The 25,197-nt window shown below is 53.9% G+C and overlaps 2 protein-coding genes across 2 annotated transcripts in view; one reads left to right on the top strand and one right to left on the bottom strand.

Moving 5' to 3' along the window:
• Positions 1 to 1,760: 1,760 nt before the first annotated feature.
• Positions 1,761 to 6,616, bottom strand: LOC137319261 (mucin-2-like; the record flags this gene model as incomplete). Its single annotated transcript, XM_067981549.1, has 2 exons — positions 6,444 to 6,616; positions 1,761 to 3,235 (listed from the first exon to the last, which is right to left on the bottom strand). Coding segments are annotated over exons 1-2 (1,648 nt in total), but the record flags the coding sequence as incomplete, so codon positions are not given.
• A 4,023-nt stretch (positions 6,617 to 10,639) lies between these two features.
• Positions 10,640 to 25,197, top strand: part of LOC137319262 (class I histocompatibility antigen, F10 alpha chain-like) — a 40,844-nt gene continuing 26,286 nt past the window's right edge. Inside the window, exons 1-3 of the mRNA XM_067981550.1 lie at positions 10,640 to 10,818; positions 16,999 to 17,259; positions 22,078 to 22,350. Coding sequence (XP_067837651.1) covers positions 10,770 to 10,818; positions 16,999 to 17,259; positions 22,078 to 22,350 — 583 coding nt within the window. The 5' untranslated portion in view covers positions 10,640 to 10,769. The remainder of the gene's footprint in view (positions 10,819 to 16,998; positions 17,260 to 22,077; positions 22,351 to 25,197) is intronic.

Genomic DNA, 25,197 nt, shown 5'->3' with positions numbered 1-25,197 from the left:
CTCTATCCCCTCACTCTATCCCCTCACACTATCCCCTCACTCTATCCCCTCACTCTATCCCCTCACTCTATCCCCTCACTCTATCCCCTCACACTATCCCCTCACACTATCCCCTCACTCTATCCCCTCACACTATCCCCTCACTCTATCCCCTCACTCTATCCCCTCACACTATCCCCTCACTCTATCTCCTCACTCTATCCCCTCACTCTATCCCCTCACACTATCCCCTCACTCTATCTCCTCACTCTATCCCCTCACTCTATCCCCTCACTCTATCCCCTCACTCTATCCCCTCACTCTATCTCCTCACTCTATCCCCTCACTCTATCCCCTCACACTATCCCCTCACACTATCCCCTCACTCTATCTCCTCACTCTATCCCCTCACACTATCCCCTCACTCTATCCCCTCACTCTATCCCCTCACACTATCCCCTCACACTATCCCCTCACTCTATCTCCTCACTCTATCCCCTCACACTATCCCCTCACTCTAGCCCCTCACTCTATCTCCTCACTCTATCCCCTCACACTATCCCCTCACTCTATCCCCTCACACTATCCCCTCACTCTATCCCCTCACACTATCCCCTCACTCTATCCCCTCACTCTATCCCCTCACTCTATCCCCTCACTCAATCCCCTCACACTATCTCCTCACTCTATCCCCTCACTCTATCCCCTCACTCTATCTCCTCACACTCCTCTGTTGCTCAGTCTCGTTCTGTCTGGACTCCCCCCCCCCATGCAGTTGGTTCCTTCCAGCCCCTCCCTTGTCTTTATCTGTGTTGGAAAGTCCCTGAGCTGAGTTTTATAAAGTTGTTGATCAAACTCCAGTCTGTCCAGCACCGTTCATGTCCCCGGGACGCCCCAAACCGCCTCATAGACAGGGAATTATTTGATGCGTAGTCACTGTTGTTTTAGACAAACACAGTAACAGGTAGCTGAGTATCTGGGCCTGAATCCTGCCCGGTGAGGTCAGCACGATGCTGTTACACATCCTGGGAATCCCCTGTCACAGTCCTCAGTCCAGAGTCTGTTCACTGGCTGCATTCCAGGTTCCTCCGAGCGGCCAATGTATATTCCACCTGCTCTCCTAATAAAACCCTCACATCGAGCACATCACTCACACTCAAAGTGTGCGAGTCACAACTGCACCCGACTCGCCCCACAATCATCAATCTAGACCAGTGTCTGTGTTCAATCTCAGGGTGTCACACCTCATGGCCGTCACAGTGTTAGGTGTCACACGTAAGGATATCACACCTCAGAGTGTTTGGAGGTTTAGTGCCGAGGTGTGATATCCTGAGGTGTGACACACTGAGTTGTGATACTCTGAGGTGTGACACTGAGTTGTGATACTCTGAGGTGTGACACACTGAGTTGTGATACTCTGAGGTGTGACACTGAGTTGTGATACTCTGAGGTGTGACACTGAGTTGTGATACTCTGAGGTGTGACACACTGAGTTGTGATACTCTGAGGTGTGACACTGAGTTGTGATACTCTGAGGTGTGACACTGAGTTGTGATACTCTGAGGTGTGACACACTGAGTTGTGACACTCTGAGGTGTGACACACTGAGGTGTGACACTCTGAGGTGTGACACTCTGAGGTGTGACACTCTGAGTTGTGATCCTCTGAGGTGTGACACTGAGTTGTGATCCTCTGAGGTGTGACACACTGAGGTGTGACACACTGAGTTGTGACACTCTGAGGTGTGACACTCTGAGGTGTGACACACTGAGTTGTGATACTCTGAGGTGTGATACTCTGAGGTGTGACACTCTGAGGTGTGACACACTGAGTTGTGATACTCTGAGGTGTGACACTCTGAGGTGTGACACACTGAGGTGTGACACTCTGAGGTGTGACACTCTGAGGTGTGACACTCTGAGGTATGATACTCTGAGGTGTGACACTCTGAGGTGTGACACTCTGAGGTGTGATACCCTGAGGTGTGACACTCTGAGGTGTGATACCCTGAGGTGTGACACTCTGAGGTGTGATACCCTGAGGTATGACACTCTGAGGTATGATACTCTGAGGTGCGACACTCTGAGGTATGACACTCTGAGGCGTGACACACTGAGTTGCGACACTCTGAGGTATGTCACACTGAGGTGCGACACTCTGAGGTATGATACCCTGAGTTGCGACACTCTGAGGCGTGATACCCTGAGGTGTGACACTCTGAGGTATGACACTCTGAGGCCTGACACCCTGAGGCGTGATACTCTGAGGTATGACATTCTGAGGCGTGATACTCTGAGGCCTGACACCCTGAGGCGTGATACTCTGAGGTATGACACTCTGAGGCGTGATACTCTGAGGTATGACACTCTGAGGCGTGATACTCTGAGGTAATGCACTCTGAGGCGTGATACTCTGAGGCGTGATACTCTGATGTATGACACTCTGAGGCGTGATACTCTGAGCCGTGATACTCTGAGGTGTGATACTCTGAGGTATGACAGTCTGAGGCGTGATACTCTGAGGTATGACACTCTGAGGCGTGATACTCTGAGGCGTGATACTCTGAGGTATGACACTCTGAGGCGTGACACACTGAGGTGTGACACTCTGAGGTATGACACTCTGAGGCGTGATACTCTGAGGTGTGATACTCTGAGGTATGACACTCTGAGGCGTGATACTCTGAGGTATGACACTCTGAGGCGTGATACTCTGAGGCGTGATACTCTGAGGTATGACACTCTGAGGCGTGATACTCTGAGGCGTGATACTCTGAGGTATGACACTCTGAGGCGTGATACTCTGAGCCGTGATACTCTGAGGTGTGATACTCTGAGGTATGACACTCTGAGGCGTGATACTCTGAGGTATGACACTCTGAGGCGTGATACTCTGAGGCGTGATACTCTGAGGTATGACACTCTGAGGCGTGACACACTGAGGTGTGACACTCTGAGGTGTGACACCCTGAGGTGTGACACCCTGAGGTGTGACACTCTGAGGCATGACACACTGAGGCGCGACACTCTGAGGTGCGACACTCTGAGGTGTGACACTCTGAGGCCTGACACCCTGAGGTGTGACACTCTGAGGCGTGACACACTGAGGTGCGACACTCTGAGGTGTGACACTCTGAGGCCTGACACTCTGAGGTGCGACACTCTGAGGCCTGACACCCTGAGGTGTGATACTCTGAGGCGTGACACTCTGAGGCGTGATACTCTGAGGCGTGACACTCTGAGGTCCCTTTTTCAGACTGGAGGGAAGTTTACAGTGGTGTTCCACAGGGGTCAGTATTAGGACCACTGCTCTTTTTGTTATATATTAATGACCTGGACCTGGGTATAGAGGGTATAATTTCAAAGTTTGCAGATGACACAAAACTCGGGAATGTATTAAATAAAGAGGAGGATAGTAACAGACTTCAGGAGAACATAGGCAAACACACGGCAGATGAAATTTAACACAGAGAAGTGTGGAGTGATGGATTTTGGAAGGAAGAATGAGGAGAGGCAATAGAAAGTAAATGGTACAATTTTAAAGGGGGTGCAGGAACAGAGAGACCTGGGGGTGTATGTACACAAATCATTGAAAGTGGCAGGACAAGTTGAGAAGGCTGTTAAAAAAGCAAATGGGATCCTGGGTTTTATTAATAGAGGCATCGAGTACAAAAAACAAGGAAGTTATGCTAAACCTTTATAAATCACTGGTTAGGCCTCAGCTGGAGTATTGTGTCCAATTCTGAGCACCGCACTTTAGGAAGGATGTGAAGGCCTTAGAGAGGGTGCAGAGGAGATTTACTGGAATGGTCCCAGGGATGAGGGACTTCAGTTATGTGGAGAGACTGGAGAAGCTGGGATTGTTCTCCTTAGAGCAGAGAAGGTTAAGGGGAGGTTTAATCGAGGTGTTCAAAATCATGAAGGGATTTGATAGAGTTAATAAGGAGAAACTGTTTCCAGTGGCAGAAGGGTCAGTAACCAGAGGACACAGATTTAAGGTGATCGGCAAAAGAGCCAGAGGGGAGATGAGGAAAGATTATTTTACACAGCGAGTTGTTCTGATCTGGAATTCACTGCCTGAAAGGGCGGTGGGAGCAGATTCAATAATAACTTTCAAAGTGGAATTGGATAAATATTTGAAGAGAAAAAAGCTACAGGGCAATGGGGAAAGAGCAGGGGGAGTGGGACTAATTGGATAGATCGTTCAAAGAGCCGGCACAGGCACGATGGGCCGAATGGCCTCCTTCTGTGCTGTAACATACTACTATGATACTGGAACAAACATCAAAAATAAAAAGATTTCTGCTTTCCATTTTTTAATTTAGTTTAACCGGTTAGCCAATGTCGTACATCCCAATTTCTATATTTATATACAGCAATGTAATCTTCATTTAATAGAAGCTCCATGCCCAGTAAAACATACAACTTTGACCAGAACTGTATGGGTGCCTGCTATTGTGGGGTAACTTTACTCACCAGTTACCGTATCCTGGGGGCTGTGGGAATCCTCCAGAGAGAAAGAGACATCGGCACGAAACTGAAACTGTGAGCTGCCTGGGGAGGGGGATGAGGTTTCGGGAGTCACTCTGATGGACCACAGTCAGAGGGAGGTGTTTCTGAGCTACTTGGATTGTGTCTGGAGATAATCGGTCAGGTCCGGAGCACGGCCAATGGCCACTTGTTTGGGTGCTGCTCATTGCAGACTGGACAGGAAGTAGAAACCCATGGTGAGAAGGAGGGGAGGGAGGAATATCTTTCAGAATCCTGTAAATAACAGAGCAAGCAGAAAGGTTCTGGGGAGAGAGGAGGGAAGAATGAGGAAATCAAGTCCTTCCATCTTTAGTAAATATTGCAGATCCATTGTGGGGGGTACATTTCAGAATGTCAATAACTGGGACTAAGAGGTTTGAGGGAGGGAAGAACAAACAGGAACGGACACAGAGAGTGAGCAGATCTCAAACCATGCAGCCACAGCCCATGAATTACAGACATAGAATTACATTGAAGGGACAGAAACAGGCCATTCGGCCCAACGGGTTTCTGTTCCACACGACCTGACTTCATCTCACCCTATCAGCATATCCTTCTATTCCTTTCTCCCTCATGTACTCATCGAGCTTCAATTCATCGATGTGATTCATCTCACCCACTCCATGCGGTCGTGAATTCCACATTCTCACCACTCTCTGGGTAAAGATCTCCATGAATTCCCCTCCATTAATATGTAGAGCAGAGCGTTTACCCCAACGTTACATCAGCAGCAGGTTTTGTGAAGCAGGTGAACAGCGTTCCCAATAATACAACAGGGACTTCCTGTCCTGACATTCTCTGGGCCTTTTCCCATTTTTTACTTGTGATATTTTGTCTTGTGTCTCAGACTGCTCTCATCAGGGATCCCCAGCTCCTTCCACCCTTGACGGTGTTTACACTGCTCTTGTATTGAGGGAAGTTTCATCGAGTGCCCAGGATAATGATGTGGAGATGCCGGTGATGGACTGGGGTGGACAAATGTAAGGAATCTTACAACACCAGGTTATAGTCCAACAGTTTTATTTGAAAATCACAAGCTTTCGGAGATTATCTCCTTCGTCAGGTGAGTGTGGGATTCCTTGAACGTTTCGCATTTATAGTCAGAGAACAAGACCTGGTGATTACAGATAATCTTTCCAACTGCCCGTTGTCAAGGCAATCAAAGTGTTCAGACAGAGAGATGTTACCTACAGGACCACCGAATATACAAACGGCCAGAACAAAAGACAGAGAGAGAGAGGGAGAAACATCCGGAAGGAAAAGACAGAGAATGACCCATTGTATTAAAAACAGATAACTTTTATTCGCTGGTGGGGTTACGTGTAGCGTGACATGAACCCAAGATCCCGGTTGAGGCCATCCTCATGGGTGCGGAACTTGGCTATCAATTTCTGCTTGACGATTTTGCGTTGTCGTGTGTCTCGAAGGCCGCCTTGGAGAACGCTTACCCAAAGATCGGTGGCTGAATGTCTTTGACTGCTGAAGTGTTCCCCGACTGGGAGGGAACCCTCCTGTCTGGCGATTGTTGCGCGGTGTCCGTTCATCCGTTGTCGCAGCGTCTGCATGGTCTCGCCAATGTACCATGCTCCGGGGCATCCTTTCCTGCAACGTATGAGGTGGACAACGTTGGCCGAGTCACAGGAGTATGAACCATGTACCTGGTGGGTGGTGTCCTCTCGTGTGATGGTGGTATCTGTGTCGATGATCTGGCATGTCTTGCAGAGGTTGCCGTGGCAGGGTTGTGTGGTGTCGTGGACGCTGTTCTCCTGAAAGCTGGGTAATTTGCTGCGAACGATGGTCTGTTTGAGGTTGGGTGGCTGTTTGAAGGCGAGTAGTGGAGGTGTGGGGATGGCCTTAGCGAGGTGTTCGTCGTCATCGATGACATGTTGAAGGCCGCGGAGAACATGGCGTAGTTTCTCCGCTCCGGGGAAGTACTGGACGACGAAGCGTACTCTGCTGGTTGCGTCCCGTGTTAGTCTTCTGAGGAGGTCTATGCGATTTTTCGCTGTGGCCCGTCGGAACTGTCGATCGACGAGTCGAGCGTCATATCCCGTTCTTACGAGCCCTTTCTCTTTTGCTTTAGCTGTTGCTCCAATCCCGTGTCCCATCAGACCCTCCTTGTCTTTGAGAAGTGACAGATTGACACTGCATTGGGGCCAACTGAGAAAGACATTTATTGATGGACAAGGACATCAGTCAGTGAAACCTGACATTTTTACAGCAGCTTTTCACCTCTCTGGATTAAACACGTTTTTAATCCCCAGTATAATTAACCCTTTATTTGTTCTCTCGATGAGGGGTTTCTAAATCTGGGGAGAGTAAGGCAAATCCTGAATTGTGCTGCCTGGTCAGACATTGTGCACCACAAATCCATCAAAGCTGAGAGTTGGAGAGAGGAAGGTGTAGAGTAAATGGAGCAGTGATTCCAGGCCCATCTCCCAGTACCGGGCAATCTGAGACCGTTCCGATTGCTGATTCCCCTCTCTCATGACCCCTTGCTCCAGGTGCTTTCGTGCAACGTTTGATGCCACAACAGGAGAAGGGGAGCAAAAGTGGCAGAAAATAAATATTGATTAAAAATGGGAGATTGAACTGAAAGTAACAGGAAAGGAACAGATTGAAATCAGAGAGGTTCAGCACTGTGAGTAAAAGTGGATATTTTATTTGAAAGGTGAAAGTTTAGTGAATGTGACCCTCAATAGAATCATAGAATCGGACAGCACTGGAGGAGGCCATTCGGCCCATCGTGCCTGTGCCGGCTCTTTGAAAGAGCGATCCAATTAGTCCCACTCCTCTGCTTTTTCCCCATAGCCCTGCAAAGTTTTCCCTTTCAAATATTTATCCAATTCCCTTTTGAAAGTTATTATTGAATTTTTTTTATTATTCGTTCATGGGATGTGGGCGTCGCTGGCGAGGCCGGTATTTATTGCCCATCTCTAATTGCCCCTTGAGAAGGTGGTGGTGAGCCGCCTTCTTGAACCACTGCAGTCCGTGTGGTAAAGGTTCTCCCACAGTGCTGTTAGGAAGGGAGTTCCAGGATTTTGACCCAGCGACGATGAAGGAACGGCGATATATTTCCAAGTCGGGATGGTGTGTGACTTGGAGGGGAACGTGCAGGTGGTGTTGTTCCCATGTTCCGACTGCTCTTGTCCTTCTAGGTGGTAGAGCTCACGGGTTTGGGAGGTGCTGTCAAAGAAGCCTTGGCGAGTTGCTGCAGTGCATCCTGTGGATGGTACACACTGCAGCCACGGTGCACCGGTGGTGAAGGGAGTGAATGTTTAGGGTGGTGGATAGGGTGCCAATCAAGCGGGCTGCTTTGTCCTGGATGATGTTGAGCTTCTTGAGTGTTGTTGAAGCTGCACTCATCCAGGCAAGTGGAGAGAATTCCATCACACTCCTGACTTGTGCTTTGTAGATGGTGGAAAGGCTTTGAGGAGTCAGGAGGTGAGTTACTCGCCACAGAATACCCAGCCTCTGACCTGCTCTTGTAGCCACAGTATTTATGTGGCTGGTCCAGTTAAGTTTCTGGTCAATGGTGACCCCCAGGGATGTTGATGGTGGGGGATTCAGCGATGGTAATGCCATTGAATGTCAAGGGGGGATGGTTAGACTCTGTCTTGTTGGAGATGGTCATTGCCTGGCACTCATCTTGCGCGAATGTTACTTGCCACTTATCAGCCCAAGCCTGGATGTTGTCCAGGTCTTGCTGCATGCGGGCTCGGACTGCTTCATTATCTGAGGGGTTGTGAATGGAACTGAACACTGTGCAATCATCAGTGAACATCCCCATTTCTGACCTTATGATGGAGGGAAAGTCATTGATGAAGCAGCTGAAGATGGTTGGGCCTAGGACACTGCCCTGAGGAACTCCTGCAGCAATGTCCTGGGGCTGAGATGACTGGCCTCCAACAACCACTACCATCTTCCTTTGTGCTCGGTATGACTCCAGCCACTGGAGAGATGTCCCCCTGATTCCCATTGACTTCAATTTTACTAGGGCTCCTTGGTGCCACACTCGGTCAAATGCTGCCTTGATGTCAAGGGCAGTCACTCTCACCTCACCTCTGGAATTCAGCTCTTTTGTCCATGTTTGGACCAAGGCTGTAATGAGGTCTGGAGCCGAGTGGTCCTGGCGGAACCCAAACTGAGCATCAGTGAGTAGGTTATTTGTGAGTAAGTGCCGCTTGATAGCACTGTCAACGACACCTTCCATCGCTTTGCTAATGATTGAGAGTGGACTGATGGGGCGGTAATTGGGCCGGATTGGATTTGTCCTGCTTTTTGTGGACAGGACATACCTGGGCAATTTTCCACATTGTCGGGTAGATGCCAGTGTTGTAGCTGTACTGGAACAGTTTGGCTCGAGGTGCGGCTAGTTCTGGAGCACAAGTCTTCAGCACTACAGCCGGGCTGTTGTCGGGGCCCATAGCCTTTGCTGTATCCAGTGCACTCAGCCGTTTCTTGATATCACGAGGAGTAAATCGAATTGGCTGAAGACTGGCTTCTGTGATGGTGGGGATATCGGGAGGAGGCCAAGATGGATCATCCACTCGACACTTCTGGCTGAAGATGGTGAATCTGCCCTTTCAGGCAGTGGATTCCAGATTATAACAACTCGCTGCACGAAAATATTTCTCCTCATCTCCCCTCTGGCTCTTTTGCCAATTACCTTCTATCTGTGTCCTCTGGTTACTGACCGTCCTGCCAATGGAAACAGTTTCTCCTTATTTACTCTATCAAAACCCCTCATAATTTTGAATACCTCTATTAAATCTCCCCTTAATCTTCTCTGCTCTAAGGAGAACAATCCCAGCTTCTCCAGTCTCTCCACATAACTGAAGTCTCTCATCCCTGGAATCATTCTAGTAAATCTCCTCTGCACCCTCTCTGAGGCCTTCACATCCTTCCTAAAGTGCGGTGCTCAGAATTGGACAAAATACTCCAGCTGAGGCCTAACCAGTGTTTATAAAGGTTTAGAATAACTTCCTTGCTTTTGTACTCCATGCCTCTATTAATAAAGCCCAGGATCCCGTGTGCTTTTTTAACAGCCTTCTCAACTGCCACTTTCAATGATTTGTGTACATACACCCCCAGGTCTCTCTGTTCCTGCACCCCCTTTAAAATTGTACCATTTACTTTCTATTGCCTCTCCTCATTCTTCCTTCCAAAATACATCACTCCACACTTCTCTGTGTTAAATTTGATCTGCCGTGTGTCTGCCCATTTCACCAGTCTGTCTAATGGAATGTTGGTCTTTATCTCGAGGGGGCTGGATTACAAAGGGGAGGAAGTTATGATTCAGTTGTACAGAGTCCTGGTCAGACCCCATCTGGCGACTGTGTTCAGTTCTGGGCACCGCACCTCAGGAAGGATAGATTGGCCTTGGAGGGGGTGCAGTGCAGATTCACCAGAATGATCCCGGGGTTTAAAGGGAGGGTGGAGAAACTTGTCTTGTATTCCCTTGAGTATCGAAGGTTGAGGGGTGATCTGATTGAGGGGTTTATAATGTTCACAGGATTCGATAGGGTGAGACGGAGAAACTATTTCCTCTGGTGGGGGAGTCAAGAACGAGGGGACATCATCTTAAAATTAGAGTGAGGTCATTTAGGAGGGAAATCAGGAATCCCATTTTCACACAAAGGGAAGTGGAAATCTGGAACTCTCTCCCCCAAAAGGCTGTGGATGTCGGGACAATTGGAGCTTTTAAGACTGCGATTGATCAGAGTTTTGTTGGGTAACGGGATCAAGGGACACGGAGCAAAGCGGGAAAATGGAGATGAGGTACAGATCAGCCATGATCTGATTGAATGGGGAGCAGGCTCGAGGGGCTGAATGGCCTCCTCCTGTTCCTATGTTCTTCCCTCTGTCACTTTCTGCAACAAACTACTTTCAGTTTCTTGTTTAATGATCAAATCCTGTTCAGTTCATTCTCCCTGGCAACTGAACATGTACCGAGCAGTATTTCTCTGATTGGACGGTTCAGGATATTTGGACAGTTTATTTTTACACCGACACAAACTCTCTGGGACTACTCTGGCCGGAGTTTGCTGATTCACAGGCTGCTTTCATTCTGATTGGGCACAAACTGACTGTCCAACCAATCAATATAGAAGTGACTGCTAGTTTAATACAATCAGCACTGGGCAAAGCTCACAGACAGAGAGAGGGAGAGACCAGGAGGTACAGTGTTAGCACAGGGACAGAGGAGACCGTCTCCCAGAAAAGGATTTCCCACAAACTGCTCATCCCAGCCTGTCAACAATGATTGGACTGATCGTTCTGGTCATTCTGTGTGGAGGGGTCTCTGCAGGTGAGTAATGGGGTCTGAGAGGGGCTCAGTGCCAGGCTGGGTATTGGGGCATTAACCCTCGGTCAGTGGGTAATGGGGTCTGAGAGGGGCTCAGTGCCAGGCTGGGTATTGGGACATTAACCCTCGGTCAGTGAGTAATGGGGTCTGAGAGGGGCTCAGTGCCAGGCTGGGTATTGGGACATTAACCCTCGGTCAGTGAGTAATGGGGTCTGAGAGGGGCTCAGTGCCAGGCTGGGTATTGGGGCATTAACCCTCGGTCAGTGAGTAATGGGGTCTGAGAGGGGCTCAGTGCCAGGCTGGGTATTGGGACATTAACCCTCGGTCAGTGAGTAATGGGGTCTGAGAGGGGCTCAGTGCCAGGCTGGGTATTGGGGCATTAACCCTCGGTCAGTGGGTAATGGGGTCTGAGAGGGACTCAGTGCCAGGCTGGGTATTGGGGCATTAACCCTCGGTCAGTGGGTAATGGGGTCTGAGAGGGGCTCAGTGCCAGGCTGGGTATTGGGGCATTAACCCTCGGTCAGTGGGTAATGGGGGTCTGAGAGGGGCTCAGTGCCAGGCTGGGTATTGGGGCATTCACCCTCGGTCAGTGGGTAATGGGGTCTGAGATGGGCTCAGTGCCAGGCTGGGTATTGGGGCATTGAGAGACCGGGGTGCGGGGTTGGGGAGCGGGGAGATGGAGAGGGAGAGAAAGACGGACAGGGGCACAGGGCTGGAGAGTGGGAGTGGAGAGAGGAACATCGCAGGCCATTCAGCCCCTCGAGCCTGTTCCGCCATTCAATTGGATCAAGGCTGATCTGAACCTCATCTCCATTTTCCCCCTTTGCTCCATATCCCTTGATGTCCTGACCCAACAAAAATCGATCAATCTCAGTTTTGAAAGCTCCAATGAACCCCCAGAATGCTCAGCCTTTTGGGGGAGAGAGTTCCAGATTCCCACCACCCTTTGTGTGAAGAAATGCTTCCTGGTTTCACCCCTGAACGGCCTGGCTCGAATTTGAAGATTCCGTCCTCTTGTTCTTGTCTCCCCGACTGGACGAAGTAGTTTCTCCGTATCTACCCTATCAAATCCTTTTAACATTTTAAACACCCTCGATCAGATCACCCCTCAATCTTCTAAACTCGAGGGAATACAAGCCGAGTCTGTACAACCTGTCCTCGTAATTTAACCCTTTCAGCCCCGGGATCATTCTGGTGAATCTGGGCTGCACCCCCTCCAAGGCCAATCTATCCTTCCTGAGGTGCGGTGCCCAGAACTGAACACAGTCTCCAGATGTGGTCTGACCAGAGCTCTGCACAGCTGGAACATAACTTCCTCCCCTTTGTATTCCAGCCCCCGAGATAAAGGCCAACGTTCCATTAGCCTTTCCCAATCCTTTTTGTATCTCTCCACTGGCTTTTAATGATTTCTGTACTTGGACTCCCAAATCTCTCTGTTCCTCTCCAGTTCCTAGTTTCTCACCGTGTAGAAAATACTCTGATTTATCTTTCTTCGGTCTAAAGTCGATGACCTCACACTTTCCCACATTGAACTCCATTTGCCACAGTTTTGCCCACTCACTTAATCTGTCTCTGTCCCTTCACAACTCCCTGCTCCCGTCTACACTATTTCCTGTCCCTCCTAATTTAGTGTCGTCAGTAAACTTGGATATCCAGCTCTCTATTCTTCATCCAAGTCATGACTAGTACAGATCCCTGGGGTTCACCACTGGTCACATCCTGCCAATCAGAGGACATCCCCTTTCTCCCCACTCTCTGTCTCCAACCTCCCAGCCAATGTTCAACCCAGGTCTAAATGGTGAGAAGCTGGGAACTGGGTGAGCAGAGAGATTTAGGGGTCTAAGTACAGAAATCACTAAAAGGTCGTAGACAGGTACAGAAAATAATTAAAAAGGCGAATGGAACGTTGGTCTTTATCTCGGGGACTGGAATACAAAGGGGAGGAAGTTATGTTCCAGCTGTACAGAGCTCTGGTCAGACCACATCTGGAGACTGTGTTCAGTTCTGGGCACCGCACCTCAGGAAGGATAGATTGGCCTTGGAGGGGGTGCAGCCCAGATTCACCAGAATGATCCCGGGGTTTAAAGGGTTAAATTACGAGGACAGGTTGTACAGACTCGGCTTGTATTCCCTCGAGTTTAGAAGATTAAGAGGTGATCTAATTGAGGTGTTTAAAATGATTAAAGGATTTGATAGGGTAGATAGAGAGAAACTATTTCCTCTGGTGGGAGAGTCCAGAACAAGGGGGCATAACCTTAAAATTAGTGCTCGGCCGTTCAGGGTGATGTCAGGAAGCATTTCTTCACACAAAGGGGAGTGGAAATCTGGAACTCTCTCCCCCAAAAAGCTGCTGAGACTGGGGGTCAATTGAAAATTTCAAAACTGAGATTGATCGATTTTTGTTGGACACGGGTATTAAAGGTTACGGAACCAAGGCGGGAGATGGAGTTAAGATACAGATCAGCCATGATTGAATGATGGAACAGGCTCGAGGGGCTGAATGGCCTCCTCCTGTTCCTATGCTCCTAAAAGAATGCCTCCAATTCCATGCGCTCTCATTTTTGCAAACAGTCTCTTGTGTGGAACCTCATCGAATGCCTCTGGAAGTCCATCGAAATAACATCCATCGACACTCCCTTATCGACATTATGAGTGAGCTCCTCAAAATATTCAACTAGATTATTCAGACAATTCACCCTTAACAAATCCATGGCTCTCTCCGATCAGCTCATACTTGTTCAAGTGCTCACTCACTCTGTCCCGAATGACAGATTCGAGTTGCTTCCCCACAACTAACGTTAAACTGACTCCCTCGAACTCCAGCCTTTCTGTTCTGCTCCTCCCCCCTTGGACTGCCTCCTGCTCCATGGTGCCTTGGTGAACATTGTGACTGTCCCTCCCACAGCCTTTCTCCTTACCCCCACAGGTAGCAAGTACATCGTACCTGTTGGACAGGACCAGACTCTGCGGCCCCTCCTTCCCTGCCTCCACTAGATTCCCCAACCCTGCTGACTGTCAGTCACACTCTCCTCTTCCTGTACCTGTACCTCTCGACTTGGTGGGACTGAGTTCTGGAGTAAACTATCCCGATATTCCTCCCCCTCCCTCATGTGTCAGAGAGTCTCGAACTCGCACTCCAGCTCAACGACTCTGAGCCGGAGTGAGTCAAGGCAGAGACATTTCCTGTAGTGTGACAATCCGGGACAGTCTCACTGTCCACAAACTCCCACATACTGCAGTCCCAACACACTGACTATGCTGACATTTCTAGTCTATATTTATTTATCTCCAGTGTCAACTGAATCCCCATCAATGTTCCTCTTACACTCAGCTTAGAAATTTCACCCTATTGGATCAATTTACAGATTCAAAGTTGATGGATTGCTTTTTACCCGTGTATTGTACGTGTTATTTTAAGATAATTAGTCCCTGAATCAAATATAACCAACTATATGTACCCCTGTCAGGGGGTGTGTTACCCCAGGCCCCTCTCCCTCAGTCTGTCAGGGGGTGTGTTACCCCAGGCCCCTCTCCCTCAGTCTGTCAGTGTGTGTGTTACCCCAGGCCCCTCTCCCACAGTCTTTCAGGGGGTGTGTTACCCCAGGCCCCTCTCCCTCAGTCTGTCAGGGGGTGTGTTACCCCAGGCCCCTCTCCCTCAGTCTGTCAGGGGGTGTGTTACCCCAGGCCCCTCTCCCTCAGTCTGTCAGTGGGTGTGTTACCCCAGGCCCCTCTCCCTCAGTCTGTCAGTGGGTGTGTTACCCCAGGCCCCTCTCCCTCAGTCTGTCAGGGGGTGTGTTACCCCAGGCCCCTCTCCCTCAGTCTGTCAGTGGGTGTGTTACCCCAGGCCCCTCTCCCTCAGTCTGTCAGTGGGTGTGTTACCCCAGGCCCCTCTCCCTCAGTCTGTCAGTGGGTGTGTTACCCCAGGCCCCTCTCCCTCAGTCTGTGTTGTGTTGGGGATTATTTACAGGGACTCTGTTGTGTTTTATTACATGGACTCCATGCCCTGATCTCTCTGTCTCTCTGGGGTTGGTGTTTTGGGGTTCATGCCCTGATCTCTCTCTCTCTCTGGGGTTGGTGTTTTGGGGTTCATGCCCTGATCTCTCTCTCTCTGGGGTTGGTGTTTTGGGGTTCATGCCCTGATCTCTCTCTCTCTCTGGGGTTGGTGTTTTGGGGTTCATGCCCTGATCTCTCTCTCTCTGGGGTTGGTGTTTTGGGGTTCATGCCCTGATCTCTCTCTCTCTCTGGGGTTGGTGTTTTGGGGTTCATGCCCTGATCTCTCTCTCTCTGGGGTTGGTGTTTTGGGGTTCATGCCCTGATCTCTCTCTCTCTGGGGTTGGTGTTTTGGGGTTCATTCCCTGATCTCTCTCTCTGGGGTTGGTGTTTTGGGGTTCATGCCCTGATCTCTCTCTCTGGGGTTGGTGTTTTGGGGTTCATGCCCTGATCTCTCTCTCTCTCTGGGGTTGGTGTTTTGGGGTTCATGCCCTGATCTCTCTCTCTCTGGGGTTGGTGTTTTGGGGTTCATGCCCTGATCTCTCTCTCTCTGGGGTTGGTGTTTTGGGGTTCATGCCCTGATCTCTCTCACTCTCTGGGGTTGGTGTTTTGGGGTTCATGCCCTGATCTCTCTCTCTCTGGGGTTGGTGTTTTGGGGTTCATGCCCTGATCTCTCTCTCTCTGGGGTTGGTGTTTTGGGGTTCATGCCCTGATCTCTCTCACTCTCTGGGGTTGGTGTTTTGGGGTTCATGCCCTGACCTCTCTCTCTCTGGGGTTGGTGTTTTGGGGTTCATGCCCTGATCTCTCTCTCTCTGGGGTTGGTGTTTTGGGGTTCATGCCCTGATCTCTCTCTCTCTCTGGGGTTGGTGTTTTGGGGTTCATGCCCTGATCTCTCTCACTCTCTGGGGTTGGTGTTTTGGGGTTCATGCCCTGACCTCTCTCTCTCTGGGGTTGGTGTTTTGGGGTTCATGCCCTGATCTCTCTCTCTCTGGGGTTGGTGTTTTGGGGTTCATGCCCTGATCTCTCTCTCTCTGGGGTTGGTGTTTTGGGGTTCATGCCCTGATCTCTCTCTGGGGTTGGTGTTTTGGGGTTCATGCCCTGATCTCTCTCTCTCTCTGGGGTTGGTGTTTTGGGGTTCATGCCCTGATCTCTCTCTCTCTGGGGTTGGTGTTTTGGGGTTCATGCCCTGATCTCTCTCTCTCTCTGGGGTTGGTGTTTTGGGGTTCATGCTCTGATCTCTCTCTCTCTGGGGTTGGTGTTTTGGGGTTCATGCCCTGATCTCTCTCTCTGGGGTTGGTGTTTTGGGGTTCATGCTCTGATCTCTCTCTCTCTGGGGTTGGTGTTTTGGGGTTCATGCCCTGATCTCTCTCTCTCTGGGGTTGGTGTTTTGGGGTTCATGCTCTGATCTCTCTCTCTCTGGGGTTGGTGTTTTGGGGTTCATGCCCTGATCTCTCTCTCTGGGGTTGGTGTTTTGGGGTTCATGCCCTGACCTCTCTCTCTCTCTGGGGTTGGTGTTTTGGGGTTCATGCCCTGATCTCTCTCTCTCTGGGGTTGGTGTTTTGGGGTTCATGCCCTGATCTCTCTCTCTGGGGTTGGTGTTTTGGGGTTCATGCCCTGATCTCTCTCTGGGGTTGGTGTTTTGGGGTTCATGCCCGGATCTCTCTCTCTGGGGTTGGTGTTTTGGGGTTCATGCCCTGATCTCTCTCTCTCTCTCTGGGGTTGGTGTTTTGGGGTTCATGCCCTGATCTCTCTCTCTGGGGTTGGTGTTTTGGGGTTCATGCCCTGATCTCTCTCTGGGGTTGGTGTTTTGGGGTTCATGCCCGGATCTCTCTCTCTGGGGTTGGTGTTTTGGGGTTCATGCCCTGATCTCTCTCTCTCTGGGGTTGGTGTTTTGGGGTTCATGCCCTGATCTCTCTCTCTCTGGGGTTGGTGTTTTGGGGTTCATGCCCGGATCTCTCTCTCTGGGGTTGGTGTTTTGGGGTTCATGCCCTGATCTCTCTCTCTCTGTGGTTGGTGTTTTGGGGTTCATGCCCTGATCTCTCTCTCTCTCTCTGGGGTTGGTGTTTTGGGGTTCATGCCCTGATCTCTCTCTCTCTCTGGGGTTGGTGTTTTGGGGTTCATGCCCTGATCTCTCTCTCTCTGGGGTTGGTGTTTTGGGGTTCATGCCCTGACCTCTCTCTCTCTGTGTTTCAGGCTCTCACTCTCTCCGGTATTTCTTTACCTCAATGACCCCGATCCCTGGTTTTCCGGAGTTTGTTGTTGTCGGTTATGTGGACGAGGCCCAGTTTGTTGAATATAACAGCGAGCGGAGGACGATGATCCCGCGGCAGCGCTGGATGGAGGAGCGTGAGGGGCCCGAGTACTGGGAACGGAACACACGGAATGCACAGAGCGCGGAGCAGTGGGGAAAGGCCAACATTCCGATCGCCCTGTCCCGGACCAACCAATCGGGCGGTGAGTCCTCGGCCTCATCCGGGGCCCGGGGGGGGGGGCGGGGTCCGGGGTCGCTCCCACCCCCCGCGGGGGAGCGGCCAATCGGGAGCGTCCTTGCACCGGCCGGTTGTCCCGCGCTCACCGATTGGCTCCTCGACAGCGCTCGGATTCTGACCCCGCCCCCACAGTCGGCCGACATTTAATCAGTTTAAAGGGGCAGTCCCCCGCCCCACCCCGAAACTCTCTCCATCAACAGCGTTCCCGGCACTGATCCCCGGTGAACACAGTGGGGGAAATGTTCGATCGGGGCCGTTTTTGGGCGCGGGCAGCGTGATGGGCGATTACCCCGTGTCCAATGACCCCGGCGCAGGCAGGACGTGAGTTCGGACCCACCGGAGCACTTTCCTGCAATCAGCGTTCCATCCCAGGCCTCGCACCTGGAATCAATGCAATTCACACCTTCCACCACCAGGGGGAGCGCCATCTCTTAAAGGGAGGATGTTTCTTCGAAATCTCTTAAAGGGAGCTGGTACCTGTTACTTGCTGAAAATAACAGTCTGCACGGAGTCTGAACGGAGATCAGACATCGCACACATAAAACACAGATGCAGGTCCCATCCCTATGTTTACACAATGATGAGTTATGTTAAAACTTTGAATAAAGGTTGCGCACTACTAAATCCCACATCCTCCAATCTGCACACCAGACCTCACCAATCAGCCGATCTGAGTTGGTACCAGGCCTGTGAGAGTGCGTGCACCAAGGTTCTCTGCTGATGCACGAGAGACCTTGGTGCAAGAGGTGGACAGAAGGAGGGACATCCTATATCCGCGGGGGAGGGAAAGAGGCCCTCCAGACATATACTCAAAAGACAGTGGGAGGCAGCGGGGGACGAAGTCAATGCCAGGAGCACAGCATCATGAACATGGATGCAGTGCAGGAAGAAGTTCAATGCTTTGACATGAGTGGTCAAGGTGAGTGAGGTCAACTGTCAAGTGGTGTCTCCAACCAACTGCTCCACACACGACACCCCCATCACCCACATACCAACAAACTCTTTCCATCAGTACTCAACTCTTCCCATCAGATGCTTCCTCTCACCCTCACACATTACCACTGTTTCAAGCTGCCCACCCACAACTCACAGGCCACACACACTGGCAGCTATTCAACCATGACAGGCACATCACCCAGACACACGTCCCGCTTTCTTGCAGGAGAAGTTGGCGCATATCAAGAGGCAGCAAGTGGCCGTGGCATTTAGCCCCTCGAGCCTGTTCCACCATTCAGTGAGATCATGGTGGACCTGTGACCTAACTCCATATACCCGCCTTAGCCCCATATCCCATAATACCCTTGGTTCACAGAAATCGATCAATCTCAGATTTAACATTCACAAGTGAGCTCGCATCAACTGCCGTCTGTAGAAGATCATTCCAAACATCTCCCACCCTTTGCGTGTAGAAGCATTTCCTAACTTCACTCCTGCACGTCCTGGCTCTAAATGTTAGGCTATATCCCCACGTCCTAGTATTGAAGTCTAGGAGACCTCCAAAAACAGTTACAAATGTCTCGGCAGCCAGAAGCAATAATCCAGCCACTAACCTGTAAATCCTGCATGGTCCCTTTAAATAGCGCTGGTGGGGGGTCCTCCAGACACTCTAAGACACGTTCAGATGGTCGGGGTTAAGACTGTGCGTTGAGTTGAGCGTTAAATCCCAAAATGGTGTCTATCACTTTAAATCAGCGTTGGACACTGATTGAAGCCATTTTCTCCCGACTTTACATGATTCCAGCGTTCGTTATCTGCGCCGGCGCAAACTCCTAGACCAAGATGGCGTCTGGGGCACGTCACGCTGGAAACGTACATGCGCATCCAAGACGCCATCTGGGATGTTGGAGAGGCCGAAACAACGGGCGCAACTCGGCCCAATTGAGCACCCAGCGTTCCCGGCACTGATCCCCGGTGAACACAGCGTTCCCGGCACTGATCCCCGGTGAGCACAGCGTTCCCGGCACTGATCCCCGGTGAGCACAGCGTTCCCGGCACTGATCCCCGGTGAGCACAGCATTCCCGGCACTGATCCCCGGTGAACACGGCGTTCCCGGCACTGATCCCCGGTGAACACAGCGTTCCTGGCACTGATCCCCGGTGAGCACGGCGTTCCCGGCACTGATCCCCGGTGAGCACGGCGTTCCCGGCACTGATCCCCGGTGAGCACGGCGTTCCCGGCACTGATCCCCGGTGAACACGGCGTTCCCGGCACTGATCCCCGGTGAGCACGGCGTTCCCGGCACTGATCCCCAGTGAACATGGCATTCCCGGCACTGATCCCCGGTGAACACGGCGTTCCCGGCACTGATCCCCGGTGAGCACGGCATTCCCGGCACTGATCCCCGGTGAGCACAGCGTTCCTGGCACTGATCCCCGGTGAGCACAGCGTTCCCGGCACTGCTCCCCGGTGAGCACAGCGTTCCCGGCACTGATCCCCGGTGAACACAGCGTTCCCGGCACTGATCCCCGGTGAACACAGCGTTCCCGGCACTGATCCCCGGTGAACACGGCGTTCCCGGCACTGATCCCCGGTGAACACAGCGTTCCCGGCACTGATCCCCGGTGAACGCCATTTCCCACTTTCTGCCAGTCTGAGAAACTTCCCTTAACTCTGACCCTCTGTTTTCTGTTCTGTCGCCGTCTTTTAATCCATTCTGCTCTCTGACCCCTGACCCCACGCACCCTGACCTCTCACGAGTCTCTCACATGGCACCTTATCCGAGGCCTCCTGAAAGTCCCTCAGGCCGATTCTAACCTGCCCGCCCTGGGGAAACCGGGCAGGTCAAATGGCCAATGGGACTCGCCCTCCCTGATCTCACTGCCCTCACGGGTCACCATCTTAACCCGCTATTCTGAGCAGGCGAGAGGGACACTCGCTGGAAGCACGGGGGGTCCTTCAAATACACAGATCGGGGTCCGGGGGTCCTTTAAATACACAGATCGGGGTCCGGGGGTCCTTTAAATACACAGATCGGGGTCCGGGGGTCCTTTAAATACACAGATCAGGGTCCGGGGGGTCCTTTAAATACACAGATCGGGGTCCGGGGGTCCTTTAAATACACTGATCAGGGTCCGGGGGTCCTTTAAATACACTGATCAGGGTCCGGGGGTCCTTTAAATACACAGATCGGGGTCCGGGGGTCCTTTAAATACACAGATCAGGGTCCGGGGGGTCCTTTAAATACACAGATCGGGGTCCGGGGGTCCTTTAAATACACTGATCAGGGTCCGGGGGTCCTTTAAATACACAGATCAGGGTCCGGGGGGTCCTTTAAATACACAGATCGGGGTCCGGGGGTCCTTTAAATACACAGATCGGGGTCCGGGGGATCCTTTAAATACACTGATCGGGGTCCGGGGGTCCTTTAAATACACTGATCGGGGTCCGGGGGGTCCTTTAAATACACTGATCGGGGTCCGGGGGGTCCTTTAAATACACAGATCGGGGTCCGGGGGATCCTTAAAATATGCAGATCAGGGTCCAGAGGAGTGGGCTCTTGGGGTCAGGGTCCGGGGGAGAGGGCTGTAGGGGTGGGGGTCCGAGGGGAGCGGGCTCTGGTGGTCGGGGTTCGGGGGAGCGGGCTCTGGGGGTCAGGGTCCTCACAGAGCGGGTTCTGGGGGTCAGCGTCCGGGGGAGCCGGCTCTGAGGGTTGGGGTCCGGGCGATGCGAACTCTGGGGATCGGGGTCCTGACGGAGCAGGTTGTGGGGGTCGGGATCTGGGGGGAGTGGGCTTTGGGGGTCGGGGTCCTGACGGAGCGGGCTCTGGGGGTCGGGATCCGGGGGGAGTGGGCTTTGGGGTCGGGGTCCTGACGGAGCGGGCTCTGGGGGTCGGGGTCCTGACGGAGCGGGTTCTGGGGGTCGGGGTCTGGGGGGAGTGGGCTCTGGGTGTCGGGGTCTGGGGGGAGCGGGCTCTGAGGTTCGGGGTCCTGGCGGAGTGGGTTCTGGGGGTCGGGATCCGGGGGGAGTGGGCTCTGAGTGTTGGGGTCCGGGCGGCGTGGACTCTGGCGGTCGGTGTCAGGGGGGAGCGGGCTCTGTGGGTCGGGATCCGGGGGGAGTGGGCTCTGGGGGTCGATGTCAGGGGGGAGCGGGTTCTGGGGGTCGGGGTCCTGACGGAGCGGGTTCTGGGGGTCGGGATCCGGGGAGAGTGGGCTCTGTGGGTCGGGATCCGGGGGGAGTGGGCTCTGGGGGTCGGGGTCCGGGTGGGCCGGGCTCTGGGGGTCCGGATCCAGGGGGAGTGGGCTCTGGGGGTCGGGGTCCGGGTGGGCCGGGCTCTGGGGGTCCGGATCCGGGGGGAGTGGGCTCTGGCGGTCGGTGTCAGGGGGGTGCGGGTTCTGGGGGTCGGGGCCCTGATGGAGCAGGTTCTGGGGGTCGGGGTCCGGGTGGGCCGGGCTCTGTGGGTCAGGGTCCGGGAGGTGTGTGCTCTGGGGGCCGGGGTCCGGGGGGAGTGGGCTCTGGGGGTTGGGGTCCGGGGGGAGTGGGCTCAGGGGGTCGTGGTCCGGGTGGGCCGGGCTCTGTGGGTCGGGGTCCGGGAGGTGTGGGCTCTGGGGGTTGGGGTCCGGGTGGGCCGGGCTCTGTGGGTCGGGGTCCGGGAGGTGTGGGCTCTGTGGGTCAGGGTCCGGGGGGAGTGGGCTCAGGGGGTCGGGGTCTGGGCGGAGGCGGGGTCTGGGGGTCGATGATCACTCCGCAGCATTCCCCATCTCTAACCCCTGACCCCTGACCCTGGGGGGTTGCCAGTGAGCCGGGGGGTGTGGGTCTGACTGACCCCCTGTGTTTGATTGACAGGAATCCACACGATCCAGGTGATGTACGGCTGTGAGCTGGGGAATGATGGGACCACGAGAGGGTTCTATCAGGACAGCTGGGACGGGAAGGATTTCATCAGCTTCGATCTGGAACACATGGTGTGGGTAACACCGGTACAGTGGGGAGAGATCACCAAGAACAAGTGGGACCAGGACAGGGCCTGGAACCAGCGGTGGAAGGGATACCTGGAGGAGGAGTGCATCGAGTGGCTGAGGAAATACCTCGACTACGGAAAGAGGGAACTGAGGGCCGGTGAGTGAGGATGGGAGTGAGAGTCGATGAGTGAGGGGGGGAGTGAGAGTCGATGAGTGAGGGGGGGAGTGAGAGTCGGTGAGTGGGGGGGGAGTGAGAGTCAGTGAGTGAGGGGGGGACTGAGAGTCGGTGAGTGAGGGGGGACTGAGAGTCGGTGAGTGAGGGGGGGACTGAGAGTCGGTGAGTGAGGGGGGGACTGAGAGTCGGTGAGTGAGGGGGGAGTGAGAGTCGGTGAGTGAGGGGGGAGTGGGTGTCGGTGAGTGAGGGGGGAGTGAGAGTCGGTGAGTGAGGGGGGGAGAGAGAGTCGGTGAGTGAGGGGGCGGAGTGAGAGTCGGTGAGTGAGGGGGGACTGAGAGTCGGTGAGTGAGGGGGGAGTGAGAGTCGATCAGTGAGGGGGGGAGTGAGAGTCGATGAGTGAGGGGGGGAGCGAGAGTCGGTGAGTGAGGGGGGAGTGAGAGTCGATCAGTGAGGGGGGGAGTGAGAGTCGATGAGTGAGGGGGGGAGTGAGAGTCGGTGAGTGGGGGGGGAGTGAGAGTCGGTGAGTGAGGGGGGACTGAGAGTCGGTGAGTGAGGGGGGGACTGAGAGTCGGTGAGTGAGGGGGGAGTGAGAGTCGGTGAGTGAGGGGGGGACTGAGAGTCGGTGAGTGAGGGGGGGACTGAGAGTCGGTGAGTGAGGGGGGGACTGAGTCGGTGAGTGAGGGGGAGAGTGAGAGTCGGTGAGTGAGGGGGGGAGTGAGAGTCGGTGAGTGAGGGGGGGACTGAGAGACGGTGAGTGAGGGGGTGGAGTGAGTGTCGGTGAGTGAGGGGGGACTGAGAGACGGTGAGTGAGGGGGGAGTGAGAGTCGGTGAGTGAGGGGGGGAGTGAGAGTCGGTGAGTGAGGGGGGGAGTGAGAGTCGGTGAGTGAGGGGGGGAGTGAGAGTCGGTGAGTGGGGGGGGAGTGAGAGTCAGTGAGTGAGGGGGGACTGAGAATCAGTGAGTGAGGGGGGGAGTGAGAGTCGATGAGTGAGGGGGGGAGTGAGAGTCGGTGAGTGAGGGGGGAGTGAGAGTCGGTGAGTGAGGGGGGAGTGAGAGTCAGTGAGTGAGGGGGGGACTGAGAGTCGGTGAGTGAGGGGGGACTGAGAGTCGGTGAGTGAGGGGGGGACTGAGAGTCGGTGAGTGAGGGGGGAGTGAGAGTCGGTGAGTGAGGGGGGAGTGAACGTCGGTGAGTGAGGGGGGGAGTGAGAGTCGGTGAGTGAGGGGGGGAGTGAGAGTCGGTGAGTGAGGGGGGGAGTGAGAGTCGGTGAGTGAGGGGGGGACTGAGAGACGGTGAGTGAGGGGGTGGAGTGAGTGTCGGTGAGTGAGGGGGGGAGTGAGAGTCGGTGAGTGAGGGGGGGAGTGAGAGTCGGTGAGTGAGGGGGGGAGTGAGAGTCGGTGAGTGAGGGGGGAACTGAGAGTCGGTGAGTGAGGGGGGAGTGAGAGTCGGTGAGTGAGGGGGGGAGTGAGAGTCGGTGAGTGAGGGGGGGAGTGAGAGTCGGTGAGTGAGGGGGGGAGTGAGAGTCGGTGAGTGAGGGGGGGAGTGAGAGTCGGTGAGTGAGGGGGGGAGTGAGAGTCGGTGAGTGGGGGGGGAGTGAGAGTCGGTGAGTGAGGGGGGGAGTGAGAGTCGGTGAGTGAGGGGGGGAGTGAGAGTCGGTGAGTGAGGGGGGGAGTGAGAGTCGGTGAGTGGGGGGGGAGTGAGAATCAGTGAGTGAGGGGGGGAGTGAGAGTCGGTGAGTGAGGGGGGGAGTGAGAGTCGGTGAGTGGGGGGGGAGTGAGAGTCGGTGAGTGAGGGGGGGGAGTGAGAGTCGGTGAGTGAGGGGGGAGTGAGAGTCGGTGAGTGACGGGGGGGACTGAGAGTCGGTGAGTGAGGGGGGGACTGAGAGTCGGTGAGTGAGGGGGGAGTGAGAGTCGGTGAGTGAGGGGGGGACTGAGAGTCGGTGAGTGAGGGGGGGACTGAGAGTCGGTGAGTGAGGGGGGGGAGTGAGAGTCGGTGAGTGAGGGGGGGACTGAGAGACGGTGAGTGAGGGGGTGGAGTGAGAGACGGTGAGTGAGGGGGGACTGAGAGTCGGTGAGTGAGGGGGGGACTGAGAGTCGGTGAGTGAGGGGGGAGTGAGAGTCGGTGAGTGAGGGGGGGAGTGAGAGTCGGTGAGTGAGGGGGGGACTGAGAGTCGGTGAGTGAGGGGGGGGAGTGAGAGTCGGTGAGTGAGGGGGGAGTGAGAGTCGGTGAGTGAGGGTGGAGTGAGAGACGGTGAGTGAGGGGGTGGAGTGAGAGACGGTGAGTGAGGGGGTGGAGTGAGTGTCGGTGAGTGAGGGGGGACTGAGAGACGGTGAGTGAGGGGGGAGTGAGAGTCGGTGAGTGAGGGGGGGAGTGAGAGTCGGTGAGTGAGGGGGGGAGTGAGAGTCGGTGAGTGAGGGGGGGAGTGAGAGTCGGTGAGTGGGGGGGGAGTGAGAGTCAGTGAGTGAGGGGGGGACTGAGAGTCGGTGAGTGAGGGGGGAGTGAGAGTCGGTGAGTGAGAGTCGGTGAGTGAGGGGGGGGAGTGAGAGTCGGTGAGTGAGGGGGGGACTGAGAGTCGGTGAGTGAGGGGGGAGTGAGAGTCGGTGAGTGAGGGGGGAGTGAGAGTCGGTGAGTGAGGGGGGGAGTGAGAGTCGGTGAGTGAGGGGGGGAACTGAGAGACGGTGAGTGAGGGGGTGGAGTGAGAGACGGTGAGTGAGGGGGTGGAGTGAGTGTCGGTGAGTGAGGGGGGACTGAGAGACGGTGAGTGAGGGGGGAGTGAGAGTCGGTGAGTGAGGGGGGGAGTGAGAGTCGGTGAGTGAGGGGGGGAGTGAGAGTC

Source organism: Heptranchias perlo, unplaced genomic scaffold (assembly GCF_035084215.1).
Source record: "Heptranchias perlo isolate sHepPer1 unplaced genomic scaffold, sHepPer1.hap1 HAP1_SCAFFOLD_787, whole genome shotgun sequence".
Lineage (NCBI taxonomy): Eukaryota > Metazoa > Chordata > Chondrichthyes > Hexanchiformes > Hexanchidae > Heptranchias > Heptranchias perlo.
Note: the sequence above shows the minus strand (reverse complement) of the source record. Positions and strands in the feature narration are given on the sequence as shown.